The sequence below is a fragment of the Accipiter gentilis genome, chromosome 11 (assembly GCF_929443795.1).
Source record: "Accipiter gentilis chromosome 11, bAccGen1.1, whole genome shotgun sequence".
NCBI lineage: Eukaryota > Metazoa > Chordata > Aves > Accipitriformes > Accipitridae > Astur > Astur gentilis.
Window position 1 is genome coordinate 7,904,738 of NC_064890.1, and position 14,138 is coordinate 7,918,875.

Here is a 14,138-nt window from a genome sequence, read left to right on the forward strand (position 1 = left end):
TTTCTCCGTGTGCGGCCTCTTCCCTCCCCACGTACAGCAGCAGTGCTCTGCCCTGCCTAACAGGCTCTGTCTTGCTTTCCTGCCTGGTAGTAAGCTGGGGTAAAGAGATTTTTAGTAGAATGCTCTCCAGGGAGCAAGGCTGCAGAGCAGCCCTCCTGGCCATAGACTGCAGTACCTAGTGGGACCGTGGGAGGAGGAGGGTGGTGGTGCTTTCTTGTAGCACTTGGGCTCTGGGCAGGGGCTCGTGCATCACCTGGCAATCCCAGCATTACGTGACTTTCCAGGGATGAGCTAGGAATCAACTAGTGAGAGGGTGCCAGGTCCAATGTGGAAAAGACCATGTTTTGTCATAGGTAGCCTAGTCCTCATTTTATGGCACCTCTCTTGACAAGCTACTGCTTCTTTTGCTGCATGGCTTTTTGTCTGCTTGCACAGAGCAGATGAGACAGTTTATGAGAATTTTCTTTGCTATTTATCTTAGAGCTCCGATCAGGGTCACCTTCTGGCTTAGCCTGCAGAGCTCCTTGCCAGAAGAAAACAATGAGGTCAAAATCTTGTTGATATTTTGAAAAGTGACTGCTCTATCTGCGTAGTAATATTCAGAATTGATGTCTCTGCCTCACACTTTGATTTTAACCAGCTTCCAAACTAGAGACTGTTTTGAGGCCAAAAGCAGGAGATAAGTTTTCTGTCTGTTTACTGTGGGATTCCTACTCCTTTCTTGGCTCCCTCCCCGCCCTGCAGGACTGATCTCACACCTGATGCAGTCCTGCAGTTCCTGCTTCCTCTGCCCTGTTTTCCACCTGGCTTCCCTGGGATGGTGTCGGGGAGGAACCTGAGCAAGGGCATCGGCATCTGCATGTTAAAGAGCCTTTCTCTCCCAGCTCTGTGTTGCAGTACGGAGGTTTATGGGTTATCTCTAGAAAGCTGGGCTTGAAATACTTGACAGATGCCAGCTGTGAACGGTTGTAGATTCAAATGAGAGTGTCAGACAGTGACAGCAGTTTAATTAAAATAGAAATACTCTGAGGGTTTTTTTGTTCCCTCCACCCTTCCCCCTCTGTCTTCCCACAGGAACAGGGCCAGGGTTGCTCCTTGTTCCATGAAACCTCACTGCTGCTAACAGCCTCTGCTTCACAGCTCTGCTCTGTGGTAGGGAAGGAGGAGAAAGGGGTGCTCGGTGGCGCCATGGCTGGAGCGCTGCCGGGAGCTCAGTCCAGGTCCTCCGAGGCCCCCGTTTACCCAAACTCGTCACCCCGCCACGCTGCTCCCAGACTCTCCCTGCAGCACTATGCCCACACTGCTTTGAAACGTCCCCAGCCACAAATTTGCCGCTACCGCCTGCTCTCTGTGCCCATTCAACCTCTGCACGAATGCAGGGCAGGCTGGCCCCAAGCCCTTATTCACAGGGGAAAGTGCCACAGCCACAAACTTGCTGAAAAGGCACAGAGAGGGCTTTGAGATGCTTTCAAGTTGTTCTTCCAAGAGCTGAAGGAAGCCTTGTTGCCAAACAAACAGGCACACAATTAAAAGGGCTGCTCCTCTGGGACAGCGGGATGCCAGTTATTCACACTGTGTTCACGGACTATAAGGCAGAAGGATGAAAGAACAAAACATTCCCTTACTATACCTCTATTCATCAGTACTTTGGTGGGTTGGAGACTGAGACTCATCCATAGTGGGTGAGTTGTCTGTTGCTTCTCTGAACAAAGGAGAGCAAAAAAGGAGGAAAGAGGAGAGAGGAAATGTTAAAGAAAAGAAGTGACACAGACATTGTTACGAGCTTATTAATCCAGTGGGGAAACAAGTTGGTGAATCATCTTCAGAAAAAGTTAGTGACACAAAAACATGTTGGGGAGAACTGTCAATCTTTTGAGTTGTGCTGGGAGGGTGCAGCCTGCTCCTGCAGTGGGGGAGTTTGTGTTGTGCATCTGATGGCAAACTTTTATCTGCTCCTACTGTATTTATACATACGCCTTGGGTGTTATGCTCAGGCATGAAATAAGTGCTGATTTGTCTCCAATTCTTTTTGCACTGATTGTTAGTGCAGGGCCTAAGATAGAAATCTAGGCAACTTCACTTCCACCAGCTGAGAATTTGGCTTGATGCATTTTTGCTAGGAGAGACAGGGTGTGGGGGTTTTCTTGAATGGAAATATAAGAAAAGTGGGGATTTTCCAAACAGATTTCTCAGCTGGCTGCTCACCAGTTTTACTTCTGATCATCATGGAGATATTTACAGGATTAGGATTGGGTTGGAGACTGACAGCAAGATTTGAGTTTGGACTCAAACCCTTAACAGTGGAAATTTCAGTGTACAGTAAAGATAGCTGCCACTTTGCCTATCTATCTTGCAATCCCTTGACTTTTTGTGAAATGGGACCAGGAAAATTGACCTGTTCTAAAGCTGGAAGCACATGCAAAGACCATGTGAGGCTGGATGTCAAATGTGTGAATTTAAAATCCAAGGTAGGCCTAAGGGGGTTGTGGTTATGGTTCTCCTCCTCTCCATTTTAAAGTGCAGTCATGAGCAGTGCTGGAGTAAAACCAGAGGTCAAATGTGGTCACAGATGACCAGAAGAAATTAAAAAGCATGAGAGTTTCCAGTGGCTGCACAGTGAAATGTTTGCAAAGTTACTGGTCCCAATTCACAACTCTGGGGATCATATTTGTTTTTCTCCTCTAGGGCCTGTGGTATTTTGAGGACTGTAGTCTGAAACTTTCTAGCTGATCTCACCAAACTCAATTTAGATGCAAAAATCTAGGATGTGCTGAGTTAGATAGGATCTGGAAATGATCTTTATTTCATGTGGCAGGACAGAATTACAGGAGATGGCTAGAAAATACCCATGGGAGCTTGCAAAAGGCTTTTTGTTTACTCCTGGAACTCCCTGCCTCACAAAGAGGTGCCGAAGAATCCAATTACTATATTTACATGAGTAATGGCTACCTGCATGTAATGACTCACTCATGCTTTGGCGAAGCATGTTAAATCAGTGGTAGCTGAAAAAAGATGCACTTAATAGTCATTAAGACGCATTGCTAGGGAAAACCTAGCAGAAGCATGTGGTTGCTGCACACACAAATATGGCAGGCACCTAACCTTGCCTTTACAACAAAGATCTCCTTGGAATGGACAGCCAGCATGATGGTTCCTAAAAAAAAGATCAGCTCTTTTGACCTACAGAAAACTGGAGGAAGGAGACTGTCCAAGTGGGAAGAAACTGCAAGACTTCTTTCCCTGTGGATCTGAGATCCTGCTTGGAGTAGTGCTGCTGGGTGCGGATGGCACAGCCATGTCTTGGTCAGCCTAAACTAGCCCTCAGGTGGGAGGCTGGAAATGCTGTGTGGGTGTAGGCTATGGAGCACCTGGAAAACGTTCCCCACACCTGTGCTTTCCCTTTGCTTGTGTGCAGGGAGGTTTTTCTCCCCAGCACTGAGCGAGGTGAATTCTCTAACCCAATCCCACACTCACCCAGTCTGCCATGTGAGAATGTGGTGGGGACTGCTCGGCGGCGTGGCTGCTAGTTCACTCGACGGTGTTGAACTCCTCTGGCTGTGAGGTAAGGCAGCTGAAAAACAACCAAAGGGTGGAGAAAAATAACTGGTGAGGTGAGGGCATAAGGGTCAGGGTGGTTCAGAAGCATCAGCTTGTCAGACCAGCAGGAACTTGTCTGGCTGTGGGTAAACACAGCCTGGGAGTCAGACCTCATCCTTTTCCTGGATGGCTGTGCCCTAACGCAGCACAGGAGCAGGCAGCCTACTGCTGACACTGCTGCGTGTCACAGGCCAGATCCGTCCTCTGCTCTGAAGGAATGTGTTGTTTCAGCCCGGCCTCCAGCTGAATGCAACCACCTGGATTCTCCTGAGCCTGCCTGGGAAACACCGCACCTCTCCCATCATGAAAGCTAATCGGTTTTGCTGCTGCCTGGACTGGCAGGCCTGGCTGCGCATCTCCACGGGATCTGAACCGGAGAAACCCTGTCAGGCTCAGCCTCCTGCTTCTGGGGGTGCTGGGAGATGCTCTGTGTCCCTAGGAGCCAGAGCTGGCACTGGTGAGAGTCTGGAAAAGTACGCTGCTTCATGTGCAAAGGAGGAAGATGGCTCTGAAGATTTCAAAATCTACAACTACCTTTTAACTGTGCATCTGTAATAAATTGAAGTTGGGCTTTGCTGACCCCATTACTATGGGACTAGAGGAAGGGTTATCTTCAATGAAGACAGGAGCAAGCTGAACTGAAAATGTACCATTGGCAGTGGTTCTTGGGGGATCTTCCCCAGTGAGAGTCTAGCTAAGAAATCCACCTGACTGATCTTTCCCCTCCCTCAAGTCCATACAGTGTTGACCCTCCAAATTTAATGTATACCTAGAATTATGACCCTCTTTGAAGGACAGTGTGAAGTCCAGCAGACCTATCAGCTAGGGCTACTCAGCTAAAATGATGGATGTTTCTACCCGGCATCCCCTTCTGTGCTGTTACATTCTTCAGCTACTGCCAAATGACACTTCAAGGGAAAATCAAATTTTAATCTGCTCCTTACAGCCAACAGCCCCAAAGATCAGTATCCTCCCACAGCTGTAACTGGGAACTGACTCTGAACACAAAACCAATCTATGCTGCCAACTGGTCACCACAAGCTGTCATTACTGAGCACTTACCACTGTGCTGCCCAGATACCACATTTAGATTTAAAGACCCAGCTGGGTGGGGGAATGGACTGATTGACAGCAGTTTTTACGTGTTCTCCCCCAACCCCACCATTTTCCGTTCTCGATTACCTAACTGAACTGGAATGGTCTCCAAAGCTAAGCAAGGCAAAGCTTTCCAGTATTCAAGCATTTTCTGTTGCTGGGTGGAACAGAAATGCCCATTAATCAAAGACTTTTATATGGAGACACAGGACGGTTCCAGCAGCTACTCAATTGTGTCATGGTCCACATCTGGGCCTCCTAGAAGCGTTGGCATCACACATAAATCAGCCTCTTCTCAGGCAGCTGCTGGTGGCCCATACAGAGCCTGGTATCAAACTGCCTCTCTGACTCCACGGTGGCGTTGGCAGCAAGTACAGAGCCGCACTGGTGTCAGCGTAGTGGTCACTGTGGACCTGGTGCCATGCTGGGATGTCAGAAGGCCAACAGCCAGCACGGGTGTCCAATGCACTGGTCTGCTCATGGAGGCTGTGAAAGCCTATGGCGAGCAAGGCCGGAGCAATGGTGTCTCCCACACCAAGGCCGATGCATGTGGAGGAGTGGGGATGGGTACAGTGCAAAGTCTCGTTAACCAGCAATCCTGTCCCCGTGGGGCTGGATTCAGGTTTTTAGCAAATTCTTGATCTATGCACACTGGCTTGTCTAGCGGTGACTAATGGCCAGTAAATATTTAACCTTGGACTGTTTCATAACACATTAAACATTGAGTTTAATGAATTCGACTGTTTTCTTACCATTTAATATTAACAACACAGGGGAGTGCAAAGCTCTGTACATGATAGTCAAAATACTGCACAAACTTAAATGCTCTGAATTTCAGGATATTATCAGCACAGCTACTGGAGCTGCATGGGAAACCCAAATCTCAGCACTCCACAAAGATGTCATCGCTCAAACATTTTCATGGGGGGGGGTGGAGGAGCTGGGATGGTCCCCACTTAACCTTTCTCATGCTTTTAGTGTTTCACTGAGGACATGCATTCTCCTAGTCTGTGCTCAGCCCCCACTTGCTTCATTGCTCCCTTGCTTTGATTACGAGGAGTGACCCCCCCATGGTTTCTCCACGTTTGGCCCCTAGTGCTATCACCCAAAACCCAACTGCACTCTGAGGAAAGACCTGGCAACAATGGGGCTTCAGTCCCTCCCGGTCTTTTGAGCCCATCATTGCAAAGTGATGACTTCCATGGAAAAAATTCTTACCCCGTGAGTGTCTCAGACAAGGCTTGCCCCCAGTGTTACGCCTACAGGCTTGGTGAGCAGCATGTGAAGGCCAGATAACATGCTATGGTCTGGCACTGCTTTCCAGCTGAGCTGCAATTCCTGGCATGAATCCGGGCTGCATGAAGCCCCCATCCCTCCCGCCCCTTTACCTGGGACCATCTCTCACCTGATGTTGCTTTACACATCTGAGGCATTCTCGTGACCCGGCTGTGTGCCACAAAGGTGCTTTGCGAAGATGTGCTGTACTGGGAGCTGCTGTCTGAGGAAGTGGAGCTTGTGTGCGAGAGGCGGCTGTGCTCCTTGTGGGAGGCCGTGGACCGCTGGTACCAGAGCCGCAGCTCGTCCGACACGGCAGTCCTACCCGAGCCTTTCTCATGGCCCTCCCTGCCCAGAGATGGAGTCCTTATGATTTGGGAGCGGGATGGGGTGAGCCTGACCGAGTCCACTTCATCCCCGTGCCAGTTCTCCTTAAACATCCCCCCCGCTGTGTAGGAGTTGGAGGTTTTGAATTGTGCTTTCACGCTGTAGTGTCCCTCCTGGTCGTTCTCCAGGCTCCGCACCACCACGGGTGTGGAGCTGCCCTCGATGTACAGGGGATACTCTTTGATCCTGTACTGGGAAGAGGGCTGGCTCTGGCTGTGCAGGTAGACACGGTGGTGCCCCGTCCCATTCCTTGCAGCCAGGTTGGGCATACTCCCTGAATTGGAAGAGACCAGGTTGCCCGCTGATTTGTGCCTTTGCCTCTGCCGCTCTCTGGCTTTCGATGGGGAATCCTCTGCCAGGGTGGAGTAGTTGGGGTTCATCTGAGCTGGGTAGTAGTGCTCAGAGCTGGAATGGCTGGTGCAGGAAGAGCAGTCGTCCATGGGGTCAGAGCCATTACTGCTACGAGTCCTTGGGGTGTAGAAATCAGGACTCCCCGTCTCATTTTCTGAGCCGAGGAGCTTGCCTTGTGACTCCAAACTGGAGCTCCGGTGTCTAAAGTGCTGAGCTAAGCTGTGCAGTCTGGTTGGGCTGATGTCTACTGACCTGCAAGTACCAGGAAAAAAATCCAGGCTGGTAAGTCAACAGGACGAAGCACTCCCCCCATCCCCTGCACACAAGGCCAGCTTCACAGGCAAAGGAATCTGAGGGCACTGAGAACCTGGACCCCTCCAGCACTGCATGGGGCTGCTGTCTGCAAAGCAACCTGGTGATTAGGTCCTAGTCCTGTTCCTCTCCAGTCTCCTTGGTGGTGGCGTTCAGTCTGCAGCACCATGTGGGACACAAACCCTTGCCCAGCCCAATTCCTCTGTGGCTTGCCACCCTTGGAAGGACCCAGTCTGAAGGGCAAATCCTGGGGACCTCAAGCCTCAGCTTTGCTGGTGTGGCCCTGTGGCAGAGCTGTTTGGATCAGCACCATCCCTGTGCTACCAGGGTCACCTTGCTCCAGCTATGCAACTCCTGAGACCTTAGCCTCAAAGGTGGTGGGATTCCCTTGCAAGTGGCTTGTGAATGCTCTGCACAGGTACAATCCACCTGCTGTGAGACAGACAGACTGCCTGTACTTAGCCCAGAATGCAGTGATTTCTCCACTGGCCTTTGAAAAAGTCACCTCTGTCAAGCAGCTAGTTTTTACTGGGGCTCAGCCATGGGTAGCATGTGTTAAGACTGTCAGTGGGTGACAGCCCTTCAGGCAACCACTCTGAATTGCAAGTTTTACAAGGCTCGATTCACAGCCAAGTCTGGGTGGTCTCTATTCACCCCAGTTGTTCAGAGAGCTTCAACCATCCATTCAAGGAGCAGGAACACCCTGTGATGAGTCACACACCCGCATGACAGACAGCCAAGGCCAGGGTACACAGCTCATGAATGAGCCACCGACTGAGCAATGGCTGTTTCAAACACCCAAATGGCCCCTACCCGGTCAAGGCCACTTCTCAAGCACTGTGCCAGGCTAGTTTCTCACGCTGCTCAGCTCCAGTATTAACAAACATTGCACTCTTGAAAGGTACTCCCAGCCAAAAACTTGTAATGAACTTAACCCAGGGCCTTAATGCCGTATATAGTGTCTGCCCAAGTCAGACGTGTTGGCATGACTCTTGATTTATGCTGAGCTAAATGATGTTAGCACTACCCCTTAGGGCTGGATACCTAACAGCACATAGCTTTGGCTCAGTTCTGCTTCCTGCAGTGTCCATGGAGTTTGCCACAAGAGCAAAACAGCAATGAAGCTGACAGGTTTGTAGAAATCCTGCTGAAAATTAGAGTCAAATTGGGCCACACACATCAAATCACCTCCCTTACACACTTCAGCTCTTTCCTCTGTCAACCCTGGGCTTATTCCACTGCCACCTGGATCCTCAGGTGGATTGCTTTATACAGGCTGTCTCTCCACATAAGATCACACATGTGCAAACATTTTATCTACGAGAGAGAATTAACACTACCCAACATTTTGCATCAGACAAGTAAACAATGTGTTCTCTCCAGCTGGATCCATGGAGGAATTTACTGCAGAATTTAGCAGTAGCACCACATCCCTTTTAAAAGTGGCACGGGGCTTGTAGCGCCTATAAAGAGTCTCCGAGATCAAAGGTCCCAGTGGAAGAAAAGCTTGATTACTTTGAGGAGGCATGAGGGGCAGGATCATGTTTATCTGACGTGATTTTGAGATCTCAGTTTGGGAGAGATTCCCTACTGGCAACAGTAGACGAGCTTTGTATGTGAATAGGACTGGTTTGTGTCCTTTCCTGAACTGGGAATTAATTCATATCCTGGGGGAAGGATAAAGCAAAGAATATTAATTTCAGGGTAAGCGAGGTGAGACTGGAGCTGGCAAGACTTACCGTGTGGAATGGACGTAGTGTGGACTGCGCACCCGTAGATCGGGTGTCGACGGCATGCTGGACTGGGAGTTCCAGTGGGGAAGGCTCCGGATGGGGCTGTTCTGCAGCGAGCTGCTCCCTCCCGCCTCAGCACAGCTCCCAGTGCTGGGGAACCGCTTGTGACTGCTGCAAAGCAAACACCCGCTTCAGTTCCCGAATTTGGGGAATTTGGGGAAGGGGCTCCCACACCTCTTTCCAGATCTCAGGCATGTGCCTGTGATCTTGCAGGGGTCGGCGGGTGTTGGGTCAGCTGCTGCTCTCAGCTGCGTCCCAGAGCTTGTGCTTCTGCAGTAGCCGGAGGTCAAGGCCAAGCCCTGTCAAGCCCTCAGATGATCCACCATCCTTCCTTTCTAAATGTTTTTTAAAGTAACATTGAAATACCAAGCAGCAGTCATGTGGCTGCAGCTTATTTTTATGATACGTCTATTGGCCAAAACACCTAAAAGTCTCCTTTTGGTAGGGAATGCCTTTCTAAATTTTGAAAGGGCTCATACCCATCCCTCCTGAAAGCAGAGGATATCTCTGTGCTGGAGCTTCAAGATAGCTGGCTCACCTGGAATGACTGTGTGAGGAGCGTTTCTTGACCTTCTCATAGGGTTCATCCAAGGATGACTCGCTCCACATCTTGGGTTTGATGGGGGACTTGTCATAGTCATTGCGGTGGTAATGCATTTGGCGGAGGCCTTCCAGCGACTGTGGAGGAGGAGGCCTGTTGTGCAAGGGTGGCCGGGGAGGGAGTCCTTTGTGTGGGGACTGGAGAGGGGATATTGTGCTGGTGACCTGAGAATCCTCTGTGAAGAGAAGAAGGGAGAGAGGTGATGGCTGTGTGATACCTCCAATGGCAGCACAACTCTGGGGGGACACCATCGCACCTCCAGAGCCTGCTTCCTTATCCCATTACCCCTGGTTGTGTTCAGGAGCAACCTGAAGACCTGACTTTCAGAAGTGCACCAGCTGACAATCCCATTTTGGGAAGGAATGGCCAGCAAGAGCGTGTGATGCATTGAAACAATTGAAACCTTAAGAGAAAATAAGGGGGCATTCTGGGACTGTCTTTTGAAAGAATTCAGAGCAGTAACCACAGCAATACTTACTGCTCTGGGCCTGATGTCCGACTACAATGTGTGGTCAGGGGAAACCAAGCATTTTCGCTACTGGGATATTTGAGTGGATTATTACACAGAACAGTTCCTCCATTTTGAGTGTCAATCAGGAGTTCACACATCCCTCCCTGTTGCCTTCCTGCCCGCTACAACATACAGCAGCCAACATACCATCCTCCAGAACAAGGGCATCTGAGAGGGAGCTGTCTTCACTGGCAATGTTTCCTTCTGAAGGGAAGAAAATACAAAGATGGTCAGATGGCCCTGAGAATCGCAGTGACTGAGTGCTGAAATCCACTGAGTCTTAGCCTTAAGCAGTCACCCACGTCTTCCTCCTCACATAGCTGAGAGGCAAGATTCCTATAAACAACTGACTCAGCCCACTCTCAGTCTCGGAGGGCAGACTGCAGGCCAGGTCTCTCACTAGCAGACTGCCTTTCAAGGAGCTGCTAACTCTTTTCAATTAATGGGGATTAAGACTGAGTCACAACAGAGAGCTTAGATCCCCAGAGGATGCAAAATGGCATGGTGCCATTAGCGAGATTTGTATCTTGGGCTTTAAGGACTCTGAGTTTATCTCCACCTTCTTAAAATGATCATCCTGTTGCTAACTAAAGGCTCACACTAGGTACCAGTTTTGTGTAATTCAGGGAAATGCTTTCTGAGCATCCTCTGTAGCAGCAGAAGCTCTCACATCCTTGGTGTGCACACATTTGAGCTGTTTCTCCCATCCCATGTCCTCACAGCTGTCTGTTATCCCTGACTGTGGTGTAACTTGGTACCCAGGTCACAAATACAGCAGCTCTAATCTCAGTTCCTGACACAAAGGCACAGAGAAAAGCTCTGCAAGTCAAAGGGAAAGGGCAAAATCAGCAAGGGAGAAAGAACCACAGTGGAAAGTTAATGGATTTCATGAGAAACCAATCAACAATCCAGTAAACCATACAGTGCCCTGAGAATTACATTGTAAAAAAAAAGAAAAAGAAAAAAAGCACTTGAACACAGCAACGACAGTGCTACCACTTTGATTTTACAGATGCCTTTCAGCTAGAGAGCTCACCCCACTCTGCTGACATTAATTACATTTGTACAGCACCACTCTGGAGGAGATGTTAACAGAGCAATTTTATAGGTGAACAAAGGAGTCACAGTCTGCTTTCCTGACACACTTATAATCTACAGCGTGACACTGCTTCTTGTGCTGTGAACCAGCACATCCCTAATGCATAGTGTGCAGCCCAGACACCCATCTGACAGCACGCTGGTATGGGAGGACAGCCTGACTGCCAGCACCTGTGGAGTCTTCCAGACAGGAGAGGGAAGAGAAGGGAGAGGAAATCTGTGCTTCAAGGCAATAATTTTGCTCCCTGTCTTCCACAGACCCTTCCATGACACTGTGGGCACCAAGTCCCACTTACCATCTATGATCAGGGAGGCTCTCTGAGTTGGCTTCTTTCCAGATTTGATGCGATACTCATTGATGGCATTTTCGATCTCCTGCAGTTTCTTCAGTGCGTTCAGGTAGGATGTCTTCCTCTGTTTCTTCAGCTTTTTGCTGACATTTGGGTCGCTCGCCAGGCGCCGGGCAGCCTCCGTGATCTGGGACTGAATGGCAAACTCCCTCTCCAGGCGCTCCAGCTCTGCCTCCTGGGGAAAGGCAAGTAGATTCTGGCTACCACCAAACTCCCCCAGCCCAGCTATAGGGAAGCTCCCCCTGAACCTGGCCAGTGGTGTCCAACCAAGGCTCTCCATCAGCAAAGCATCCACGATCATGCTGCTTCCCTCCTCTCAGGGCGTCCCTGAGCATACACACCTCACCTTCATCTGCTCACACAAGTGCCTGGGAGCACAGATGGTGGAAGGGATGACCCATACAAGGAGGACATGTGTGCTCCAGCCCTAACCCTGCTGTGCTGTTTGGCTTTTCATGCAGTTCAGTATGGCCTAGTTCAACAGTGCTCTACTGCTGACACATTCATCTTTTTACAGCCACCTATGGGTAACACCTGCCTCCCACCTGCTCCTTCTCCCTGTTTCCCATCTCCATATTTGAGCCCCATTTGATATCAGTGCTATGTATCAATGCAAAGCTACAGCTTTAACCCTTTTGACAGGTTTGCTTGGCACCCACCAAACTCTTTGGGGTAAAAAAGCCAAAGATGGGATAATTCCTCCCTGGTGTATGGCCATCAAAGTCCAGGGGAGAGTATGAGCTGAAGTAATTATGGGCTGCTGCAACTGATTGCACCAGAAAGCTATCTCCCTCAAGTTACAAGCCAGGAGGGTGATTTCAGAGTGAGCAGTGTGTAACAGCAGGCTTTCTGTATGCTAAAAAGGACCAGTGTCTCCAACATTAGCCCTTGCGGGGTCTCAGCTGAGTTTTTAAATGCAACCAGGTGTACCCTGGAAGCTACCTACTGATTTTTAGTTATTCTCCAAAGTCAAGGGGTTTAGGTCAATTTATGCCAATGCAGAAGCTGATACAGTTTCCTGGTCTGCACTGGGACACCAAGCTGTGAGCTTCAAAGGTACTTGCTAATCTGCAATGGATCTGGCTACCTTCCCCAGCTTAATGGAGTTTTTGGTGTTAGTCTATGAGAAAGGGAACACAGTACATTGCAAATTAGGGAAAAAAATGACAAGTTTTTTTACTTTTAGTGAATGGTGGGAGTTCAGATCGCAAGCACTGACAGCCATATATTCACAGAGATCTCCATTATGCAAATTCAAATCCTTTCTCTTTGTTTAGCGGCAGTGTATGCTGCAAGAGCTGATGCTGTGGGATTTAATCAGACTGAAGTTGTTCTCTGGAGTTTTTATTCTGGGCTCCTGGCTTAAAAAAAATCCCTTTGCTGTCAATGGTGAGTCAGCATTGCCTGAAAACTATAATTATCATTTCCCTCACTTTACTGAAGACTGAACTGACCCCCTCATCTTTTTAACAGATCCCTTTTTGCTTTGAAGTGTTTTTAAGCTCTATCAGTGCTAAACTTACTAAAAGTGAATTTAACACCATGGAGTTTTAAGGCCTGGAACCTGATTTGCTGTCTTCTGGTAAAATCCTTCCCAGAGTCAGGAATTATGGACCAAGTAGAGGTGATTACCAAGAAATACAATAGGACCCTTCCCTGCAAGTCTTGCTCTGACAAAGCTCTTCCTAAAGGTATGGTGAGTTGATGTGAGCTGTCATTTCAGACCTTCACAGATTCAGTTCTAAATCATCTAGTATATCTTAGAAAAAACCTATTAATTTTCCTCCCAGCCATAATTGTCTATTTTCTTCCAGTGAGGCCCCTATAAATAAAGCCTCAGAAAATGAGGGCTATCATCTGCCTTCAGATGGAAGTGCCTTGCTTCAGGTCCTTGTCACAGTTGGTAATATCAGTCCTGAATTTACAAGACTGAGGGAGTATTTCACCTTTTGTTTTAAATTGAGTTTCTAGTGCTTGCACTTGCTGAAAAGCACATGAAAATCATCACTGGCCTTTCTAAATGCTCTCAAACTGGCAGCCAAATAAACACATCATTCTTCGAGAACAGAAATTTATGGTTTTCAACATAGTCTTAAAGTTTGACAGATGAAAAGGGAGGTAGAGAAAAGCTGAGTCAGTGTGTTTGGATTGCTGATGCCAAAAGGCAGAGTGCCTGCAATAGGGAGGAGCTGCTTTACCTTCATGCTCTCCCCACCTAACCTTGCTACTGGAGTAAGGAGATTTCTCACCCACTGGCCCCAAAAGATGCCATGTAGCAGTAAGATCTGGGGAAGCTGGAGATCAGGTTATAACTGAGCAGCCAACAGACTGCAGGGGTTTTAGGAGTAACTCAGCTAAGCTGTGCTTCCCTTTGAAAAGCTTAATTAAATGTGCTAGTTCATGAATATTTGACTTTGGTGGAATTCCTCTCCCAGGCTCCATTGAGAACAAAACTAAAAAGCTCCAGCTGTTTATTTTTTCAGCAGAAGGAAAATGCCAACAAAACGACAAATAGTTAATTCCCTGGCTGAACCGAGCCTTAAACCACACAGTCACACCAGCTTCGGTCTCTCCTCTTACAAAAATAAAAAGGAAACTCAAGACTGGAATATACACAAGTGTCTTGAGACAAATGCGTCTCTGCAGACAATAGCTTTTCTGTGAATCCAGTCCCGCCTTACAGCTGCTGCTGGCCTGTTTTCACAGCCACGGTTCAGGGCACTGACCCAGCACATTGTGGGAGCAAGGGAAGAGAACAAACACTCCCT

The 14,138-nt window shown here is 48.7% G+C and overlaps 1 protein-coding gene across 6 annotated transcripts in view; it reads right to left on the reverse strand.

The window, feature by feature from the left end:
• FRMD4A (FERM domain containing 4A) overlaps positions 1-14,138 on the reverse strand; it is a 384,064-nt gene that overhangs the window by 3,101 nt on the left and 366,825 nt on the right. For 5 of the 6 annotated variants that reach the window (XM_049814079.1, XM_049814080.1, XM_049814081.1 and 2 more), the window contains 6 exons: positions 11,317-11,545; positions 10,070-10,126; positions 9,349-9,586; positions 8,757-8,921; positions 6,098-6,957; positions 3,475-3,571 (listed from right to left, as the gene is read on the reverse strand). In XM_049814079.1, the coding sequence (XP_049670036.1) occupies positions 3,475-3,571; positions 6,098-6,957; positions 8,757-8,921; positions 9,349-9,586; positions 10,070-10,126; positions 11,317-11,545 (1,646 nt within the window). Of the gene's footprint in view, positions 1-1,630; positions 1,703-3,474; positions 3,572-6,097; positions 6,958-8,756; positions 8,922-9,348; positions 9,587-10,069; positions 10,127-11,316; positions 11,546-14,138 lie in introns of all 6 variants that reach the window. The other variant, XM_049814078.1, reaches the window with a different exon arrangement.